This window comes from Macrotis lagotis, chromosome 5, assembly GCF_037893015.1.
Source record: "Macrotis lagotis isolate mMagLag1 chromosome 5, bilby.v1.9.chrom.fasta, whole genome shotgun sequence".
Classification (NCBI taxonomy): Eukaryota; Metazoa; Chordata; class Mammalia; order Peramelemorphia; family Peramelidae; genus Macrotis; species Macrotis lagotis.
Genome location: NC_133662.1, coordinates 13,268,697 through 13,291,553, shown reverse-complemented (window position 1 = coordinate 13,291,553; position 22,857 = coordinate 13,268,697). Strand labels below are relative to the sequence as shown.

The window sequence follows — 22,857 nt, the reverse complement described above, 5'->3', positions numbered from 1 at the left end:
TGAGAAAAAAGATAAATCAAATTGCTTAACCCTCCATAGGACTTTAATAGAACAATCACGGTTAAAAAATTATTTTTCTGGATTAAGAAAGTGATCCAACAGAGAAGGAGGGAAGCTTAAAACATGATGGAAGAAATAAGAATGAAGAAGGAGCACAAGGAAGAGGTGGAGTGAAAGGAAACTGAAAGGAAAGCAATGTAATATATTATCCTGTAATGTAATGTAAAAGGGATATAAGATGCTTTATGTTCAGATACTATTATCACAGAAGCCAGTTTCTTGGACTGAGTTACAGAACTAATGAATAAATTCAAGGCATAAACTAGATGTGGATAAATTCCCAGGCACCTCTATTATATCATTCAAGCATACAAGGGTATAAACTAGGAATCATTTAACAAAAGCACCTTCTTTTACATTGGGGATGACTTGTGGTGGATGGAAAGCATCTGTTCTGTGGGTACAGATGGAATAGTAAATCAGGCCAGCCTAGGGCTGAAGCAGCTCTAACCAAGCCTTGGACCCCCCCCTTTCTGAACAAAGGAAAAGCTTATGATTGAAAACATCAGAACACTTGGATTTTCTCATTGCTATTGGTAGCAGCATCTCCAGATCTGTGGGGAGGGGCAGCACCTGCAATGGGAGTTCAGGGGCATACCAAAGACAAACTGGACCTGCTGCTGACAGGCAGCTTCAAAACTCCACAGCAAAGAGCTCCTCATACTATCAGGGAACTTAATGAAAATTTCAGGAAGAGAGAAAAGGACTTTCAAAGAATAGGAATCATGTGTGTTCCCCTTTTGCTCCATATCCTAAGCTTGAGCCCACTTTCCCCCAAACTATGCATTTATGTGAAAGTGATAGCTTATATTTTTTGGGGGAAGGGTGTTTTGTATCACTTTCTCTTACTACACACACACACACACATACACACACACACACACACACACACATAGACACACATACAAACACACACACAAAGATTATCTCTATAAATACTCCTTTCAAAAGTGAATTAACACTGGCTAGCTATTTGGTAATCAAGGTATCCTTAATTTTTTGACCTGAGGAGATGTTTCTCCTTGTTCTCTCTATCTGGAAACAGAACCATTTCCATCTCCCTAATCTTCAGTTGCTCTTCTCTGAAGTTATATCTTTACTGTATCTTTCTTAAAATACAAACCCAACCAAAACAGAGTGGTTTTGTACTAATATAGAACATCTACCAGGTGTATCATAAGCTTTGGGGAAAAAGAAGAGAATATTTAGTCTTCTTTTAGATATAATTTGTATTCAGTATTTTTATTAGTTTCAAATTTTCTAAGTAAGAGTTAATACTCAGAAAACAATCTTCTCAGTATGATTTAAATTACATTCACTTTACAGTTGCCTACACTAATAAACATTTGCCATTTTGCTGTTCAATCACATAATGAAATGAAATCTTCCTTGAAATTCTTCCCTTTCAGTTAGTGATAAATCTAACAAATGAGCTTGATATCACTTGCAATTGAAAGATTTCACTTAACCAATTAATTTACCTAAATTAAGTGTTCAATGAAACTGTTTGGTATGATTTATGTTATGAGATCTTATAAAAGACTATTTAAACATTTAAGTCATAATCATGTTTTGCATTACGGAAAGAGAAGACAAAATTAACTAGCAAAGGCAGCATAAGTATGAGGAAAAAGCTCACATATTTTCAAAAGACTAAGATTTTCTCCATTTTCAAGTATCTAAATATTTTATTGGTCAAATTATACTGTAACCAGAATTTCTTACCATTGTTAAAAAGATTCCAAATTCTGGATTTAAATCAACAACATCACCATCAGAAAAAATAAACTGCTTTTTTCTCTCCTTTCTTGCTGTCAAAACAATATAAATCTGTTGAGCTGCCACTGATAATACAGGCAACTCAATTCTGTTAAATTCATCAAAGCACCCCCAGGAACCAGACTGTGCCAGACCTAGAGAAGAAAACATTTAAAAATTTTTCCTGAAACAACTTCCAACTTAACATAAATAACCTTATAGATTGCCTTCTAGCTGAAAATTATCTTCAGGAGTGCCTCAAAACTTTTATTTTGTAGAACATTTATTCTATCCATCATCAAAACCATATACGTGTTTGTTTGTGTGTGTGTGTGTGTGTGTGTATTCAGTGGCTCCTACTGGATAGACACTATAGCTAAGCAGTGGTCTAGTTAAGCCCTAAGGCTGGGGAAAATAATGGAGATAAGAGGGCTGAAACATGTTGCTGGTGAAATGTTCAAAAAGAACTGACTTTATTGCTGTCAATAGATTTAACTAGGCCAGGCAACTTTGTGTCTTGGATGGCTTAGATTATTTTGCAGTGTCAGACCTCAAGTAGGGTTTTTCTTTTTTCTGAAGAGAAATTTCCAGGATGTGGGCATGTCTCTATGCCCCTTCTCTGATTTGCCAATGAGCAGAAAAAAAATGATTTGAAGGAGAATTACATTATCATATCCCTTCCTTAAGTCATTCCTGTCCTAGGAATTACTAGGTCAGTTTTCCAGTTAAGGGTCTCATCTGTGAGAATAACTTTCAGAGATACATCAAGAAGTTATTTCTGATATGATATACATTCAAAAACTCTGTTCCCTTGTTCTGAATGTGTTTTTGAAGGTCCAGACATAATAAGTATAGAATTGCCACTGACTAAGCACTTATTTTAATTTATGCGTTCACAATAAGATTTATAATAGTATCAACAATGTTAATTTTGGAAGTGCATGAGAATGACGTTTGCCTTTTTCATTTATATAAGTAAATAAAATGTGATTACAAAGCCTGCAAAAAAAAATCACAATAAGCCAACATTTAACATTTTTCACATGTGGAAATGGTATCTGATCCTATTTTTCCATTTTCATCTCTACTTACCTTTGAAAATTCGTCCTAAGCCTCTAAAATCCATTTGATCTGAACAGTTAAACACCACCACATATTTTCCCAGGCATCGCCCCATGTCTTTTGTTGTTTCTGTTTTACCAGTTCCTGCTGGTCCTGCTGGAGCTCCTCCCATGTTCATCCCCAAAGCCTGAGCTAATGTGATATAGCACCTGCAAATATTAATTTAGAAAAATAAATATATTATGAATATGCTATAAAAAATCTTACAGTAATGTTCCTGCAAAATTTCACCCTGGTTGTAATAGTGAAGTGTAATAAATAAAAATACATTAAAAAAGAGGGGAAGGCTTTTACTAATGTTCTTTTCACTACAATTAGATTTAGATTCAAAAAGTCACCTGCTCTAACTAAAGTTAAACAAAATTTTAGGTCACCTTTTACCTATATTATTATAGTTATTTTAAAAAATCAAGATAAGAAGCACTATTGCTATATACTAAAGGAGAAATGATAATTAAATGATGATATACTAAAAAAAGATGATTAAATGTCATATATTCTTTTAAAAATATTGTTTTATTTCCTCCCCAAATTACATGTAAAATCAATTAACATTCTTTTTTTTAGGTTATGTGTTCCAAATTCTATTCCTCCCTCTTTCCCTCTTTTCTCTCTGAGACGATGAATAATCTGATATAGGCTAAACATGCACAATCATGTAAAACATTTCCATATTAGGTTTTTTTGCTCAAAAGAATTAGTACAAGGAAGGAAGGAAGGATAGGATAGGAGGGAGGAAAGGAGAAGTGAGGGAGGGAGGAAGGGAGGAAGAAATGAAATGAGGAAAGTAGTAGTGAGGGAGGGAGGAGGAAAAAAGGAAGGAGGGATGGAAGAAGGGAAGGATGAAGGAAAGAAGGGAAAAGAAAGGAAGGAAGGAAAGAGGGAGGGAGGGAGGGAAGAAAGAATGGAGGGAGGGAAGGAAAGTTTTCTGTGACTGCTTTGTTACCTTGTGTATTTTGGTATTATATTATGTTATATTATGTTATATTATATTATATTATATTGTTATATTATGTTATATTATGTTATATTATGTTATATTATATTATATTATATTATATTATATTATATTATATTATATTATATTATATTATTACATCACATCACATTATATCATATTATATTATATATTACACTATATTATATTTGGTATTATATTATACTATATTATATTAAATTTGTTATTATATCATATTATACTATATTATACAAATTAATTTAAATAATAGTGTCACATAATTCACTTTTAGGATCAGCAATGTATCAGCAATACTGAATACATATCCAATAAAATATATAGACTGCAAAAATTCTGTTGTATCTAACTATGAGATTACACAGAAGTGCTTTTTACCTATCTGTTAAGGGAGTAATAACTAGACGATCAGTACATCCAAGAAATTCATTCTGATAGATAAAATCAACATCTGTAATGGAAACAATCGTTTGGTCCAAATCTTCCTTAAAATAAAATCTGCTCTGCTTTAGCCATTCAAAATCAATTGCTGATTTGATATGCATTTTTACCTTTAAAACACAAAAATATAAAAATTATTATGATACAAAGTCATGTTTTATAAATGCTTTAGTAATCATAAAAATATTAAAAAATTTGTGCTGAGTTATCTATCTAGTCTAGCATATTATTACACCAGGAGATATCTGGTGGAAAAGTATGACTGTCCTCTTTTTGGTCATCATCCAAATGTTATACATGTGCTCCAAATATTGTTAATTTCTTTTAGTAACCTGTTAGAGAGATGGGAAAAGCTGCATAAGGAATTTTAGTGTCAGAATTTATTATATCAGGCTATCATAAGAGCCTTTGGTGATTTACTTAATAAATGGTTCACATTTTCCCCCATCTGTAATATTTCCAAGCCATTGTTTTCCATAGTTACTTGCATTTACTAGGACAAAGCTAGAGTTCCAAAAGGTATGCTGCAAATGGAATTGTACTCTAGAAATTTTTGTGAAATTTTGTCAAATACTCATACACACACATAACAAAAAGAAAAAAAGAAAATAGACATTCATAAAATAAGCACAAAATATGTATAGTTATTGTTTACTGTTATATACATTAACTTTTTTTCAACTTAAGAAATCTATACTTTACCAAGTCATCAAAAATATCTCTCTGGTGTACATGGATAGTAATTAAGGTTTCAAATTTCACTCTATCAAACTTGGTTAGATCATGAGTTGTCTGACTAATGAGAACATTCAAAATATCCAAAAACTTCTGATTAGTCAGTGGCATAATTTTTCTGTCCTCTTTTGCATTTCTTAAGGCTTCTTCTGAATCACGTGTCCACAACATTTGAATTCCCAGCAGTCCTACCTACAGATTAAAAATATGAAAGAAATCACTTAATATTTATAAACAATGAAGAAATCATTTATAAATACAAATAATAAAATTACTTACTAACCTTCTACCCTAAATATAAATATTTTCCCTTCATTTAAGCTAAATGCTATCTTTGCTGCTATTTGCTTTGCTAGGCTTTGGCCCTAAGGAATTGATTAGACTGCATCTCTGCATGAATATAGATAGCTCATGGTTGTAGAGATTCAAATGGGGATGGACTAAATACCTTTTGGGGGAGTCTTATGTGAACAATAAACAAGAACAAACAAAGGTCTATATGTTTTAGCAGCAATCCTGTTCAGGCTAGAGTCATTACCACTTGACAAACATGAAAATATATTTTGCATGACTGTACATGTAAACCTATATCAAATCAAATTTTTTGCCTTTTCAATGAGAAGGAAGTAGAGGAAACATTCCATGGGGGGGGGGTCTGAAAAGTTGTATCTGTATATATCTTTGCTGAGGGTTTGTATAATCTCTATTGGAAATTTTAAAAACTATTTATCTCATTGATTCAATCTCTCCAGATTTTGAACTAATACTGGGGGGTTAGCTAGTACCCCCCCACATGCACACTGCCAATCCCTAATGAAAAAGAAATAACACATGATATGATAACAAATGATATACATTGCTAATTTATCATTTATAGAAATATAGTAAATGATTATCAAGATGAGTACCTTATGTAAAAGGGGAAAAGTACTGAGTCATAAAATATCTCAAAATTAAAGTTGGAAGAATACTGCATGCGACTGTAACCACAGGCAGGGCAAGATTTTTGGTATGTCCTATAACACTATATGTAGATGATATGACAAATTTTGAGTATTCCATGTAATATAGTCACAATGCAATAGTGGCACTACAATGTAACCAGTTCAATTCAGTTTATATGTGGCCTTTGATAAGAAAAAGAAAGGCAGGGTGTCACTCATGTGAGTCACTCATAGGACTTCTCCTGTGAATGAAGACAATATCTGAATTGTCCAACAGGCTGTGACTTTTTTTTAATCCCATGATTTTCTTTTCTTCCTTCTTTATTTTTTTTATTTGTACATTACTAAAATATTCTTGTTTAAGAGTAAACATAGGGGCAGCTAGGTAGCGCAGTGGATAGAGCAATGGCCTTGGAGTCAGGAGTACCTGAGTTCAAATCCGGCCTCAGACACTTAATAATGACCTAGCCCTGTGGCCTTGGTCAAGCCATTTAACCCCATTTACTTTTAAAAACTAAAAAAAAAAAGAGTAACCATAATACCCCCTCCCCCACAAAAATATAAAACCTCATGAGAAATAAAGTAAGGGGAGATAGGAAAAAGGGTAATAAAGAGTTATTACCTATAATTGTGAATGTGAATGGGATGACCTCTCCCATAAAAATGAAGTAGATAGCAAGGTAGATTAAAAACCAGAATCCTACAATATGCTATTTACAAGAAACACATCTGAAGCAGGGAGATATACACTGAGTAAAGTTAAAAGGCTGGAGCAGAATACATTATGCTTCAGCTGAAGTAAAAATAGCAAGGGTAGTAATCCTTAACTCAGACAAAGCAAATGTAAAAATACATCTCATTAAAAGGGACAAAGAAGGAAACTATATTCTCCTAAAAGTTATCATAGACAATGAAGTAATACCAAACATACATGCACCAAATGGTATAGTATCTGAATTCTTAAAGGAGAAGCTAAATGAATTATGGGAAGACATAGGCAGCAAAACTATCCTAGTGGCAGACCTCAACCTCCTTCTTTCAGAGTTGGATAAATCTAAACTTAAAATAAGCAAGAAAGAAGTTAAGCAAGTGAATAAAATATTAGAAAAGTTAGATATGATAGACCTCTGGAGAAAACTGAATGGGGATAGAAATGAATATATCTTTTTTTATGTGGTACACGGCACCTACACAAAAAATGACCATGTATTATGGAATATTAAATGCATCTTTTTCAGATCATGATACAATAAAAGATAATGTACAATAAAAGTCATGTAGAGATAGAAATTATCTGGAAATTAAAGAATCTAATCCTAAAGAATGAGTGGATCAAACAACAAATCAAAGATATAATTAATAATTTCATCTAAGACAATGACAATATGGAGAAAATGTATCAAACTTGTGGGAAACAGTCAAAGTAGTTACTAAGGGAAATTTAAATATCTAGAAATGCTTACATGAATGAAATAGAGAAAGAGGAGATTAATGAATTGGTTATGCAACCAAAAAAGACAGAGAAAATACAAATTAAAAATCCCCTATTAAATACCAAATTAGAAATTCTGAAAATAAAAGGAGAAATTAATAAAATCAAAAGAAGGAAAACTATTGAACTAATAATAAGAAAACTAACGGTTGGTTTTATTTTAAAAACAATAAAACAGAAAAACTTTTGGTTAATTTGATTAAAAAAGTCAAATTTTTAATATCAAAAATGAAAAAGTTAAATTCACCATCAATGAGGAGGAAATTAAAGCAATAATTCTGAACTATTCTGCCCAACTGTATGCCAAAAAATTTGACAATCTAAGTGAAATGGATGAATATTCACAAAAATATAAATTACCCAGATTAAAAGAAGATAAAATTACATACTTAAATTATCCCATTTCAGAAAAAGAAATTGAACCAGACATCAATGAATTCCCTAAGAAAAAATCTCCAGGGTCAGATGAATTCCCAAGTGAATTCTGCAAAATATTTAAAGAATAATCAATTTCAATTGTATATAAACTATTGAAAAAATAGGTGAAGAGGGAGCTCTGTCAAATTCCTTCTATAACACCAATATGGTGCTGATATCTAAACCAATAAGAGTCAAAATAAAGAAAGAAAATCACAGACCAATTTTCCTAATGAATACTGATGCAAAATTTTTAAATAAAATATTAGAAAAGCAATTACAGCAAGTTATAACTAGGATAATATAACTAATAATAATGATGATGTTTGTTCTTCATTTTTGAAGAAGACCATGACATCAGGGAGGTGGTACCATGACAAGAACATGAATTGAATTTGAATGATAGGATGCTGTGCTGAGTCACCAGTCTCACTTTCTCCTCCAAATGCCATTTGGGTCCATTGGCCAGATATGAAACAGGACAACTGGAGATAGTTCTGTTTGTGAGGCAATCAGAATTAGTTGACTTGCTGAAGATCATATTAACTTGTAAGAGTCAAGTATCTGAGGCCAGTGCTCTATGCTACACCATCTAACTGCCCTATAAAGATAATATATGGTGATCAAATAGGATTTATCTCAATAATTTAGGGTTGGTTCTATATTAGGAAAAGTATCAGCATAATTGACCACATCAATAACAAACCCAACAAATCTAAATCTTATTTCAATAGATACTGTTTTCAGTATCTTTTTCAATTTTTGACAAAACACAACACCTATTCTTATTAAAAAGACTGGTGAGCATAGGAATAAATGTAATTTTCCTTAAAATGATAAGCAGTATCTATTTAAAAGCATCAACAAGCATTATATGCAATGGGAACAAGCTAGATGCATTACCAATAAGATCAGGGGAAAAACAAGGATGTCCATTATTATTGCTATCATTCAATATTTTATTAGAGATGCTAGCTTTAACAATAAGAGAAGAAAAAGAAATTGAAGAAATTAGAATTGGTAAAGAAGAAACAAAACTTTGCAGATGATATGACAGGATACTTAGAGAATCCTAAAAAATCATGTAAAAACAACTTGAAACAATTAGCAATTGCAAATGTTGCAGAATATAAAATAAATCCTCATAAATAATCAGTATTTCTATGTATTACCAACAAGACACAGCAACAAGAGATAGGAAGGGAAATTCCATTTAACTGTAGCCAACTTAAAATACTTGGGAGTCTACCTGCCAAGGAAATCTCAGAAAGTATATAACATACTTTTGACATAAATAAAATCAATTCTAAATAATTGTGCAAATGTCAATTGCCTATGGTTAGACCAAGTTAATATAATAAAAATGACAATACTGTCTAAATTAAATTACTTATTGTGTGCCAAACCAAACAAATTACCAAAAAATTACTTTATTGAGCTAGGAAAAAAGCAGTAAGAATATTGATGTTAAGAATAACAAGGGAATTAATGGGGAAAGAAAAGCAAAGAAAGGTGGTCTGATTGTACTAGATCTAAAACTATATTATAAAGTGGCAGTCATTAAAACTGCCTCATGCTGGTTAAGAAATAGAGTGGTGCATCAGTAGAATCGATTAGGTGCAAAAGAAACAGTAGTAAATGACTACAGTAATCTGATCGTTGATAAACCCAAAGAAGAACTACATAGAACAAGATCAAATGGGTACAGGATTTAGACATAAATAAGTGATACCATAAACCAATTAGGAGAACAAGGAATAGGGCATTTGTCAGATCTATGGAAAGGGGAACAGTATATGATTAGAAGAGATAGAGAACATTATAAAATGCAAAATGGATAATTTTGATTACATTAAATTTAAAAGATTTTACACAAACCCAATGCAACCAAGATCAAAAGGAAGGCAGTTAAGTTGGAATTTTTTTACAGCTAGTGTTTCTGATAATCATTTCTAAATAATCATAAAATATAATCATAGATCAAAATCACAAAAATGACATTTGTAAGTTTAGTCCGTATTGGTCTGATCAGCCACAGTCAAACACTTTAACTTGTCTCAAACAGTGATGTCATTGTGGTCTTCTTTGAGGGATAGGCTTTCAGAATGGCCTGGAAAGACATTGTGTACACTAAAAGCAACATTGTGAGATGATCAATAATGATAGATTTGTTCATTTCAGCATTACAATTATAAATGATGATTCTAAAAGACTTGTGATGGAAATACTATTCATATTCAGAGAAGCAACTATGAAGTTCAGATAGAGACCGTGTTTAGATATTATCTTAAATTTTTAAAAGTTGTCCTTTTTCTAATTTTTTTCTCTTTTATTTTATTATTCTTTCACAACATAATTAATATGAATATATGTTTAACATAGTTACGTATGTATAACTTATATTAGATTGCTTTTTGTCAGGGGGAAGGAGAGGGAAAGGAGGAATGGAGGGAGAAAAATATGAAGCTCAAAAATCTTAAAGAAAATTATTGTTGAAAACTATCTTTGCATGTTGGAAAAATAAAATATTTAATTGGGATATATATACATATATATATATGTATATATATATATATATATACATATATATATATATATGTATGCCTTCCCCTATGCTCTTCTTCCTCTAGTTTTGATCCTGACTAGGTACAATCTTTACCTAAGATAAATAACAATTCATCAGCTACAGTTTCCCAACAGTCTCAATCTCAGCTTTTTAGACCCACAGAAGCTGTCACTTTCAGTTTCTAGCCCCCTGGCAGGCAATCAGGAAGACTAAATTATCAGGTAAACTCACATTTTAGGTTGATACAGCACTGGAAATTCATGCCATTCATACTGTAAGGAAGTTACTATTTAAGAGCAGCAGTTTCTAATCTCTTTAAGCCCCAGGTAGTAAACTGGAAGTTTTTCAAGGGGAGTATAACAAAAAAAGATAGCACCCATGTATGACTGCACACAGATCTCTTCATAATTACACTTCCCTGCTAGCTGTTTGGAATAGGATGTGACATCCCTCTATCACTTGGCTTAGGCAAGAACAGGTTTTAAGAAAATGGACCCCAAGAGTGACGTGAATGGATTGATAAAGCAGCTTTCTGTGGTTCATGGGGCAGGACCTGGATTCAAAACTGATATTCCTTCACAAGAGTGAAACATTTTACTTGTACTAAGATCTATGAGTATTTATCAATAATCAATTACTCTCCTGTTTTCAGAAATGTTTTGTATGTCTTCTTGGATCTTCAGAGTTCTTGAGAACTACAGTCATATTTCATAGAAATTATTTTGGGGGGATGGATTACTATGTTTGTTCCTGAGCTGAATGTTTTCCTGAAAGTTCATGTACATATTTACTGAATATATCCCTCTAACTGATTGGTTTTTTTAAAAATTAAATTGTTTTTTAAATTCAATTTTATTTTAAATTCCAAATTCTCTTCTTTGAACAACTGAAAAGGCAAGAAAACCAAAACTCATTACAAAATTTATTCATGTGAAACAAATTCTTGTATTAGTCTCATCGAAAAAGAAGAAAGAAGGAAAAGAAACTAACTATTCTTCAATCTATACTCTTGAGTCCTTTAGGTCTTTTTCTAGAGGTGGGAAGCATGTTTCTTCATGAATTATGTCTACTCATTATGCTGATTATAGATCCTGAGTCTTTCTAAATTCATTATCTTAATATTTTTATTATTCTGGTTCTGCCCACTCCATTTTGTTCAAATTATTGACTCTCTTATGAACAAAACTGTTTATTCAGTGGGGTTCATTCATAATGTGTGAGTGGGAGGTGTTGCAAGTTCTGCATGAGGGTGGTGGCTGTGTGGGCAGAGAGGTGTCTTATTGGCTAAATCCAATGCTTTTCTCAACCTAGATTCTCCTTGGCTTTCCTGCAGCATGTACATGTTTTTTCCTGGCTATCTCAGTGCCTGTTTCCCTGTTCTTAGTTTTCTTTTGCTTGGTCATCATCTTAGCATAAGGTCTGTCAGACCCCTGTCATGAGCATTCTCCTCCTTCCCTCTTTGAGTGAGAGTCACTAGGTCTCTGATCTAAGTCTGTTTATCTTTCCTTGAGATGATTTCATTAATAGAGATGTTATGGGTTGAACCCAATATCATGAATTCAAGTTATCTTTTCTACACAGATGCCTCTAAAATTTATGTTATATTTCTGTTATGTCATTAACTACCTTTTGGTCATCTCTTTTAAAAGTCTGGCTGGCCTCTCAAACTTAATATATGTAAAATGGATCTCAGTATCTCCTCCCATCTCCATCTCTAACCTACCTTTTCTCCAGACTTCCCCATTTCTGTTGAGGATATGGCCTCCCTCACGTCACTCAGTTTTTAATCCCAGAGTTATCTAAACTCCTCAGTCTTATAGTACTACCTTCCACAATTTGGCAGCAATCCAACTTTCCAGTCATATTTACTTTTACTTCTTTTCTTGAACCTTCCATTATAGCCTAGGCTGCTGACTTTCTCAAACTTTATTCATAGAGGATTTATTTATTTGTTTGTTTGTTTATTTATTTATCCCACATGATGTCTATAAGCACAGCTGCAAGGTCACACATGCCACAAATGTACATAATCTTGCATTTAAATTCATCTGTACAATTATTTAAAATGCCGTGTTCTCACCTGTGCTGGAAAATGATATAGGAAAGGTAAGAGTTGGAAACCACTTTCATTAATTTGATAGAATGCTGATCGAATGACATTGTGGAGTGAAGACATCTGTACTCTTAACAAGTCTAGAAGCCAAATCTCCACTGGACCTTTGGCCAAGACAGGGCTATCCAACTGAAAAAAATAATGACTGCTTATTACAAACATGTTGGATCTTATTAGTAATATGTGTATTATAAATACAGCAAATTAACTTGAACAATTCACAAGTACAGTGACAACCATGTTAGAAAATGGAATTTTATTCTTCATATCAAAATATTTATAAAAGAAATAGATGTGCAATTTTAGAGATCCAAAATATCCTTAATGATTTTCTAGTCCAACCTCCTCATTTTATAGTTGAAGATACTGAAGCATAAAAAGGTTATATGACCTGCCCAAGGTCACACAGCTAATTACCGTCAAAGCTAAGATCCAATTCTTACTTTTATATAGTTCAATGCCTCTCTACATTCTTTTCTATGCTTATCTGATCTTGAAACAATTGACAGCATTCAAATCAATAATAAAATTTAAGGGAAACCAAATTACTTGAATTTTTTCTCCTTCTCTTGATATGACTGCTACCATTCGATCATATTCCTTTGAGTGAAATTCCACTTCATTTATGTTATCAGATACTGCAGGTAAATGCGGCTGAAAGATAATGAATACATTACACAGAAGAGGAAGGAAAAATATCACTATTTTACAAAATTATTGAAGTAAAAATAGTGGTCAGGTTTGTTTTCAAAAGATCAACTGTAGCATTTCTAACTTTCTCACAGATAAATTGGGTCTCACCTTCTTTCCTGGACATATCTCTACATTGCCTAACTTCTGTTTAATGTCTATTTTCCTACAACTTCCATAACATTGTTTAAGAAGAAATGGATAAGTATGAAATAAGTATTAAAAGGACATAGAGTGGGAGTGGTCTCAAGTCTGATGTGGCAAGTGAAGTAGTAGAGTATGTAATTGCTGTTTCTTCTACCTCCACCTATTGAGATACAAGCTTTTTTTGGAAACAAAGGCAGAAAGTGGGAACCATCCCAAAATGGATCCACTTTAGTGATAATCATAAGACAAATAAAGATCTATGAAGAGTACAGTGGTAAGCCAGGGGAGGGGGGGAGTTGTTCTGTACTAGCAATAGGCAAATGATGAATTTTAATTTATTTTAATTTTTCCTATGATCTGAAGACTATAATTTACTATTTTGCTTCCCTTTTTGAATCATTGACTTCTGATGTGAAACCTCAGAAAGAAGAAACAAAGGAAAGAAAACAAGCAATATCTTACAACATTGCCATCCATACTTTAAAATAGTGCCTCAAATGAGCAGCAGGGCTCATAAAAGGTCAAGGAGACATTTTTCTAATACCAGGACAAATTAGAGGGACAGAAGATTTGGGACACTACATAGAGTTAAACAAGTGTCTGTTTGAAGGCAATACCAGCAGTGGGCCTTGAAGGTGACAACTATTACAGTAGCAGCTCTCAGAGCTCTCAATCCAGAGATATTAAGGGGGGGATCAGACAAGTAGTTAGAAAGAGACTACAGAGAATCTAATGGATGAAAAACAAAACAGTATTTGGCAACTCTATTACCTATACCCACTGTTGAATCATAGCACCATTGCAAAGAGTAGAACTTGCTGTCTCAGGGAATAGGGGTTGAGGAATAGTATCAATTCAGGTAAAAAGGAAAGTTCAGATAATTTCTCAGATGAAACAACTTTGGTGCTCCTGAAAACACAAGATACTTCAAACCCCCAGAATTAACTTTGAAACCAGACTGAAGCTTGGAACACTGCTCTTCTCATCCCCACCATGAACTGCCGTTCAGTCATTTTGGTAGTGTCCTACTCTTTATGACCCTGTTTGAGTTTTCTTGGTAAAGAAAATGGAGTGATTTGCCATTTCCTTCTCCAGCTCATTTTACATATAAGGAAACTGGACCAAACAAGCTTGAATGAATTGCCAGGGGTCACACAGCTACCAAGTGTCTGAGAATGGATTAGAATTCAGGTCTTCCTGACTCAAAGCCAGGTACACTAACCATTGTGGCACCAAGCACACAAGAAGAGAGTCCAACTTTAACATAAAGTTCAAAGTTAATAAATACATTGGAAAAAAATGGTCAAACAAGCAAACAAAGAAAAACTTAACTACAAATAACTAATATGGTGACAGAGAAGACAAGGCACAATCTCAGGAAAAAGACAATGCTATCAAAACAGTTACAAGCAAAGCCTCAACGAAAAATGTCACAAAAGTCCAACATGAATTCCTGGAAAAGATAAAAGTGATCTGAAAAATAAAATGTTAGTAATAGAGGAAAAATTGGGAAAAGAAATGGGAGTGATGTAAGAAAACTATGGAAAAGAAAAGTGGCTTGGTAAAAGAGGTACAAAAATATTGAAGAAAGTACTATCTCAAAAAATAAGGTTAGTTAAATACAAAAAGAGTTACAAAATTTCACTGAAGAATTCTGTCAGAGTCAAAATTGGTTAAGTATAAAATGAGGTATAAAAGCTCACTAAAATAATTCTTTAAAAATTACAGTTGGAGGGGCGGCTAGGTGGTGCAGTGGATAGAGCACCAGCCCTGGAGTCAGGAGTACCTGAATTCAAATCCAGCCTCAGACACTTAATAATTACCTAGCTGTGTGGCCATGGGCAAGCCATTTAACCCTATTGCCTTGAAAAACAAACAAACAAACAAAAAAATTATAGTTGGGGGGTGTCTAGGTGGCACAGTGGATAGAGCACTGGCCCTGGAGTCGGGAGTACCTGAGTTCAAGTCTGGTCTCAGACACTTGATAATTGCCTAGCTGGAAGGCCTTGGGCAAGCCATTTAACCCCATTTGCCTTGCAAAAACCTAAAAAATGAAAATAAAAAATAAAAATTATAGTTGGGCAAATGGAAATTAATGACTTGAAACTTCAAGAACAATAAATCAAAATTTTAAAATTGCAAAAAATAAAAGATAAAATATCTTACAGGAAAACAACTAACCTAGAGAATAGACTGAGGATAATAATTGCCTAGCTGTATGAACTTGAGTAAGTCCTTAACCTTAGTGCCTCAGTGCCTTGCCAAAAAAGAAAAAAAGAAAACAGACTGAGGAGAGATAACTTAAGAATTATTGGACTGTCCAAAAGCCATGATGAAAGAAAGAGACTAGATTTCATATTTCAAGAAATTACAAAGGTTAACTGCTTCAATATACTAGAACCAGAGGACAAAATAGAAGTTGGAAGAATCTACTTATTTACTGAAAGAGATCTCAAAATAAAAACTCCTGGATCAAAAAGAAAATATGTCAAGCAGTGAGAAAACAAACAAACAATTACAAACAAAAACCCCAAACATTTGAACATCATGGAGCCACAATCAGAATCACATAAGATTTAACAGCTTTCACATTAAAGTAGTAAAGGGCTTGAAATACAATATCCCTAATGTCAAAAGACTGAGAATTACAACTAAGAATAACCCATTCAGCAAAACTGAGTGGATCCAGCACAGTTAGATGGCACAGTGAGTAGAGCACTGGCCCCAGAGTCTGGAGGACCTGAGTTCAAATTTGACCTCAGACACCTAATTACCTAGCTGTGTGATCTTGGGCAAGTCACTTAACCCCATTGCCTTAAATAAATAAAAAAAATTTGAGTGGATCTTTGAGTGGAAAAAAAGTTATTTAATGTAAATAAAGGACTTCAAACATTCCCAATGAAAAGACTAGTGCTGAATAGAAAATTTGACATTCAAATACAAGACTCAAAAGAAGTATAAAAATGTAAACATGAAAGAAAAACTTCATAACACTCATTAAACTGTTTGCATTCCTATAAGGGAGGATGAAACATATAACTCCTAATGACTTTATTATTATTAGCACATGTAGAAGGATTCTACATAGATGATACTGTATGATTTCTTTCAAAAAGAGGGATATATTGGGGAAAAGGAGTAAGGGAGTGGAAGAAAGAAGAAAATTATGTCACAAAAAAGATTTGCATTAGAAAGAGTTTTTTAGAGTGGAAGGGAAAAATGGTGAGAGGAAGACAATGTAAACTTCATTCTAATCTGAATTGTTTAAAGATGAAGAAGATAATAATCACACTCAACTGGGTATCAATCTCCAGCAGAATGGATTAAGAATTAGGATCCAATACTATGTTGTTTACAAGATACATATGAAACAGAGAGATACAAATTAGTAGAGGTAGTAAATATGATCTCAGATAAAAAAAAAGCAAAAATAGACCTAATTAAAAGAAACAATCAGGGAAATTATATTTTATTAAAAGTTAACATAGACAGTAAGGTAATTATCAATACCAAGCATATATTCATGAAATGGCAGAGTATCCAAATTTTCAAAGTCAAAGTTAAATGAGCTATATGAGGAAATGGTAAAACTATACTAGTGAGGCACTTCAATGCCCTGTCAGAGCCAGATAAATCTAAACATAAAAAAATAAAAAAAATTAAAGTCATTAATAGAATTTCAGAAAACTTAAGATATGATAAAACTCTGGAGAAAACTGAATGAGAGTAAATGGTTATACTTCGCTATACATGGTACTTCATAAAAATTAGGGCATATATATTAGTATACAAATGCTTCACAACTAAATACAGAAAAGCAAAAAAAATTAAATGCATCCTTTTCAGGATGGAATAAAATCATATTTAATAAAGGGCTATGGAAATAAAAATTAACTGGAAATTAATATCATCTAATACCAAAGAAGGAGTAAGGAATAGAAAAATTGCAATATTAATTATTTCATTAAAGATAATGACAAGGCAACATACCAAAATATGTGATAGAGGTTCAGTCAAAGAAGTAATTAAAGGTAAATTCACTTTCTAAACATGTACATCAATAAAATAGAGAGGAAGAGCAGATCAATGAATTGGGCATGAAATTTAAAAAAATGGAAATGAAACAAATCAAAAATCCCCAAATAAGCCACAAAATAGAACTCCTGACAATTTAAAGATATTACTAAAATTTTAAAGTAAAAAGACCAATAAATAGAATGAGGAAGTTTTTATGTAACTTTATAAAACTTTTTCTGAAAAAACCCCCCAAAATAAAGCTTTGGGTATTTTTTAATAAAGAAAGTCAAAATTACCAGTATAAAAATGAAAAATATGAATTTAGCACCAATGAAATGAAAAAATTATTAAAGTATTTTGCCCAATTATATTATACTTGAAAAGTCTGAGTGGAATGGATATTTATAAAACTACAAATTGCAGAACTTAACAGAAGAGAAACAGAATACTTAAATAACTTTATCTTTGAAAAAAATTGGATAAGCCATCAATTAGCTTCCTAAAAAAATTGCCAGAACCAGATAGAATCACAAGTTAATTCTACCAAACATTTGAAGACTATTAATTCAAATACTCTATAAAGTATTTGGAAAAAATAGGTAAATGAGTCCTACCAAATTCCTTTTATGACACAAATTTGGTTTGGATACCTAAATCAGGGAGTAAAAACAGAAGATAAAAACTAAAGACCAATTTCTCTAATGAATATTGATGCAAAAATGTTAAACACAATACTAGCAAGGAGATTAGAGCAATATATCACAAAAATTATAGACAATGACCAGATAGAATTTATACTCAGAATAAAGAGTTGATTCAACAATAGGAAAACTAAAATTAAAGACCATATCAATAACAAAAAGAATAAAAATTCATGAAATTATTTTAACATATAAAAAAGTTTTTGACAAAATACAACACTCAGTCCTATTGTGAACGCTAGAAATCAATGAAAAAAATTATTCAAATGTTAAGTAGCATCTATTTAAAACCAAGAGCAACCATTATCTGTTATGAGGATAACCTGGAGATCTTTCTAATAATAAGCATTGTACTAGAAATACTAGTTATAAGAAAAAATTGAAAGAATAAGAATAAGCAATGGTAAACAAAATTATCAATTTATATAGGTAAAATGATGAAATACTTAGAAAATCAACTAAAATTAATTAAAAAACTAGAAACAATAGCAAAGTTGAACAGTATAAAATAAACTCACAGAAGTCATCAGCATTTCTAAGTATTACCAAAAAATAGCAGGAAGAAAGAGAAATTTCATTCAAAATAATTATAGACATCATAAACTACTAAAAAGTTTACATGTAAAAATAAACCCAGGCACCAAATGAACATAATTTAAAAATATTTTCACACAAATAAACATTAATTGCTCATAAGTAGGCGAGTCACCAAGGAGGAACAGTGAATAAAGTGACTAGGCTGGAGTCAGGAAATTCATCAGAAGATGAATACAAATCTGGCCTCAGAAACTTCCTAGTTCTGTGACCTCTTTACCACAGTTCCTCATCTATGAAATGAACTGGGGAAGGAAATGGCAAACTACTTTGCTAGGAAAACTCCAAATGGGGTCACAAAAACTCAACAACAACTTGAATAAACAACAAAAACCAAACCAATAAAACAAACTGATAATTTGTTTTTATTCAAATGACACTTTGTCATTTATACAATGCCATAGCAATCAAACTACCAAAGAATTATTTTGAAGGGCTAGAAAAATATTAACAAATTCATCTGAAAGAACAAATGGTCAAACATATCAAGGGAATCAATGAAATAAAATGTGAAAGAAGAAAAGCTCAACTGTACCAGGTTACAATTTATATAACAAATTGGTACCCATTAAAATAATCTGGTACTGGCTAAGAAGTAAAATGGCAGACCAGTGGAATAAATTACTATACTCAGAGGTAAATGATCTAGTATTTGATAAATCCAAAGATCCAAGCCTTGTGGGGCAAGAACTCACCATTTGAAAAAAAACTGCTGGGAAACCTTATTAGTCTCCTGTTAGGAGACTAATATCTCTACTGTCTATGATGCCAAAATGAGTAAATACTTTGCATTTAAAAAGCATTGTAAGCAAAATAGAGGAGCATGAAAAATTTTACCTCTTGGTTCTATGGAGAAGAGAAGAATTTGTAACCAGAGATAAAGAGATCAGGGGAAGTAAAATGGATTATTTTAATTACATGAAATTAAAAAGATTTTGCACAAAGTCAATGAAACCAAAATTAGAAGGAAAGTAGGAAACTTAGGAAAAAATTTACAGCAAGATTCTCTGATAAAGGCCAAATTTCTCAAATAAAATATAGGAAACTGAGTCAAATTTATAAAAATAGGAGCCACTCCCCAGTAAATAAATGGTCACAAGTTATGAACAGGTAGTGTTCAGAAGAAGAAATCAAAGCTATTGATGGTTACATAACAATGCTCTAAATTATTACTGATTAGAAAAGTAAAAATTAAAAATAAATCTGTGGTTTTACCTTATATCCATTAGCTTGGCTAAAATCATAGAAAAGCATAATGATAAATGCTTAAATGGATTTGGTGAAATAGGGACATTGATGCTATATTGATAGAGTTGTGAATGGCTCCTAAGGTGTGTAAAATTGTGCATACTGTTTGACCCAGGAATACCACTACTAGTTCTGTACCCCCAAAGAAATCAATGAAAAGAGATAAGGACAAATAATGTACAAAATATTACAGCACCTTTTTTTGGTCACAAAGAATTGGAAACTAAGGAGAAGCCCATCAATTGAAAAATAAATAAACAAGGTGTGGTAGAAGGATGGTTTCAAAAAAACCTGGATAGATTTATATGATGCAAGACAAAATGAGCATAACTAGGAGAACATTATACACAGTAACAGCAATACTACAAGCAGCATTAATTTTTGAAGACTTAGCTAAACTGATCAATACAGTGATCCAAGACAATTCCAAAGGATCCATGATGAAAAGTTTTCTTCAGAGAGAGAACTGATGAATTTTTAGTGCAGATAGAATGATACTTTTTCACTTTATGTTTCTTTTTAGTGTTGTTGGGCTTTTGTTTTTTTATTAAAATGATAATATGGAAATATTTTGGATTACTTCATATTTATATGATGTTATATTCATATTGCTTGCCTTCTCAAAATGTGGGGGAGGGGCAGAAAGGGGGAAAATTTAGAACTAAAAGTTTTTTAAATTCCTGCTAAAAATAGAAATAGAAATAAAAAGCAAACAAAATGTCTTTTTTCTTTTTGGTTAAATAGCGTTAAAAAAATTTAATAAAAGATAACAAAAGCATACTTGTATAGTATGGGAATCACTTGCTTGTCCAAGAATTTCCAGGAGAACTGGATCAGATACAAAGAAGAATCTGGGGAACAGGAGTCGTTTCTTCTCCAAATATCTTAAAATAAAGGGAAATTCATGTTACCAAGTGTATTTAAAGGTCATTATGTTTTCCTTTTAAATGTTTTATCTTTTAAAAATGTAATTGTCATTTCTTAATAGATACCTCCATTTTCCTGAATCAATAGATCTAGCATATAACAACAAAGAGAGAAAAAATGCAATGAGACAAAACTAACCAACACATCTGCCAAGACTGACAGCTGAATTGCATTTTTTTCTACCTCTGCAAAGGAGAGTTAAATTTTTCTATCTCTTTTTTTAAGTGCCATACTTCCTATTATGATTGAACAGCATTCATAATTCTTTAAAATGTGCTCTTTCCATTTATATTTTACCATATTTTTTAATATCAAGACTAATATTAGTCTTATATGAAATATTAGCTTTCCAATGGAATTATAGTAAGCGTTTGAACATTTGTGTCATTTTTATCTGAAAAGTTTAGGGTCCCCTAAGGACACTTCATACACAAGGTAATGAAAACAATACTCCTAAACTTTCTATTCTATACTCATAAATGATAACCAATAAAGCCATTAAAACTAGCAAAGCAGTAAAAGAAAGATTCTGCTTTAAAGGGTTTATTTAGCATTAAACTTTTCTATTTCTTGCTGTCTTTCTGTTCATCTCTTTCCCTAATTCATAGTATTTCCGACTTCTAATTGAATCAGATCAAGTAGAGATTATGGTTACTTAAATCAACTACTGTATGTGATTGAAGATTATCAATAAATATTCTTGAGTTTAAGAATAGATTCTGACTCACTAAAAATCTCTCTGTAACAGAAGAGCTGATAAAAGGTACTTAATACCTATTGGCTAAACTTTAAGTAGTCCTTTTTTTTTTTTTTTTTTTTTTTTTTTTTTTTTTTAGTTTTTGCAAGGCAGTGGGGTAAAGTGGCTTGCCCAAGGCCACACAGCTAAGTAATTATTAAGTATCTGAGGCCGGATTTGAACCCTGATTGCAGGGCCAGTGCTCTATCCATTATGCCACCTAGCCGCCCCCCAGTCTTTTTTTTTTTTTTAACAAAGAAGAGGCTATGTGAACAAAATACTTGGCTCCTATACAAACTAAAAATTGGCAGTATTATGATCTAATTTAAAATTTTTTAATAATTATAACAATGAAAGTTAACAGGAAGTTGGGTAGAGGTAGGAAAAGCAAATAATGGAGGATAAATACAAAAGTAAGCTACAGTCTTGTAATGAAAGTTTCAGAAGTATTCAAGTTTAGAATAAGCTAATTAGTGAATTGGTGTGGAAACCTAAGATTAACAAAAAGTCTCTAAAATAAATGAGGAAATGAGGAAGACCAAAGGAATACGATTGTTTCGACTGATGGAAAAAACAATGCTGATGCTAGAGAGGAAACAGAGCTGTTCAATTCTTATTTTTCTCATGTTTTATTTTTCCTTTCATCAAGAACAACATGTAAGGGACAGCTAGGTGGCGCAGTGGATACAGCATGTGCCCTGGAGTCAGGAGTACCTGAGTTCAAATCCGGCTTCAGACACTTAATAATTACCTAGCTGTGTGGCCTTGGGCAAGCCCCTTAACCCTATTGCCTAGCAAAAACTAAAAAAAAAAAAAAATCAAAAACAAAAATAAACAAGAATAATATGTAGCCTGGAAAGAAATGAACAATGATGGATGATATAGGGGTTAGTTATTAAGTTATTAAGAATAATAGGGATGTAGCAAAAGAGAAGTTTAACTATCTTTAGTAAGTTGGAGTCACCAAGCCCAAATGACTTAGGTTAACTGAGAAAAACAGCAGAAAAACTGGCAAGTTATTAACATGTGATTTTAAACTTTGTGGAAAATACAAGTAGGATCAATTCCTTTTCTAAGAGGATTTTTAGGTTAGATCTATCAATTAAGCATAACCCAAATCTGAAAGTTCATTGGAATAGAGTTATCTCTCTTCATTGGTGGACCTAATGCCCT

At 32.2% G+C, this 22,857-nt stretch overlaps 1 protein-coding gene across 1 annotated transcript in view; it reads right to left on the bottom strand.

Moving 5' to 3' along the window:
• Positions 1-22,857, bottom strand: part of LOC141489202 (dynein axonemal heavy chain 8-like) — a 395,310-nt gene that overhangs the window by 163,479 nt on the left and 208,974 nt on the right. The window contains 7 exon segments of the mRNA XM_074189981.1: positions 1,786-1,973; positions 2,911-3,089; positions 4,295-4,467; positions 5,060-5,284; positions 12,592-12,753; positions 13,174-13,278; positions 20,803-20,905. Coding sequence (XP_074046082.1) covers positions 1,786-1,973; positions 2,911-3,089; positions 4,295-4,467; positions 5,060-5,284; positions 12,592-12,753; positions 13,174-13,278; positions 20,803-20,905 — 1,135 coding nt within the window.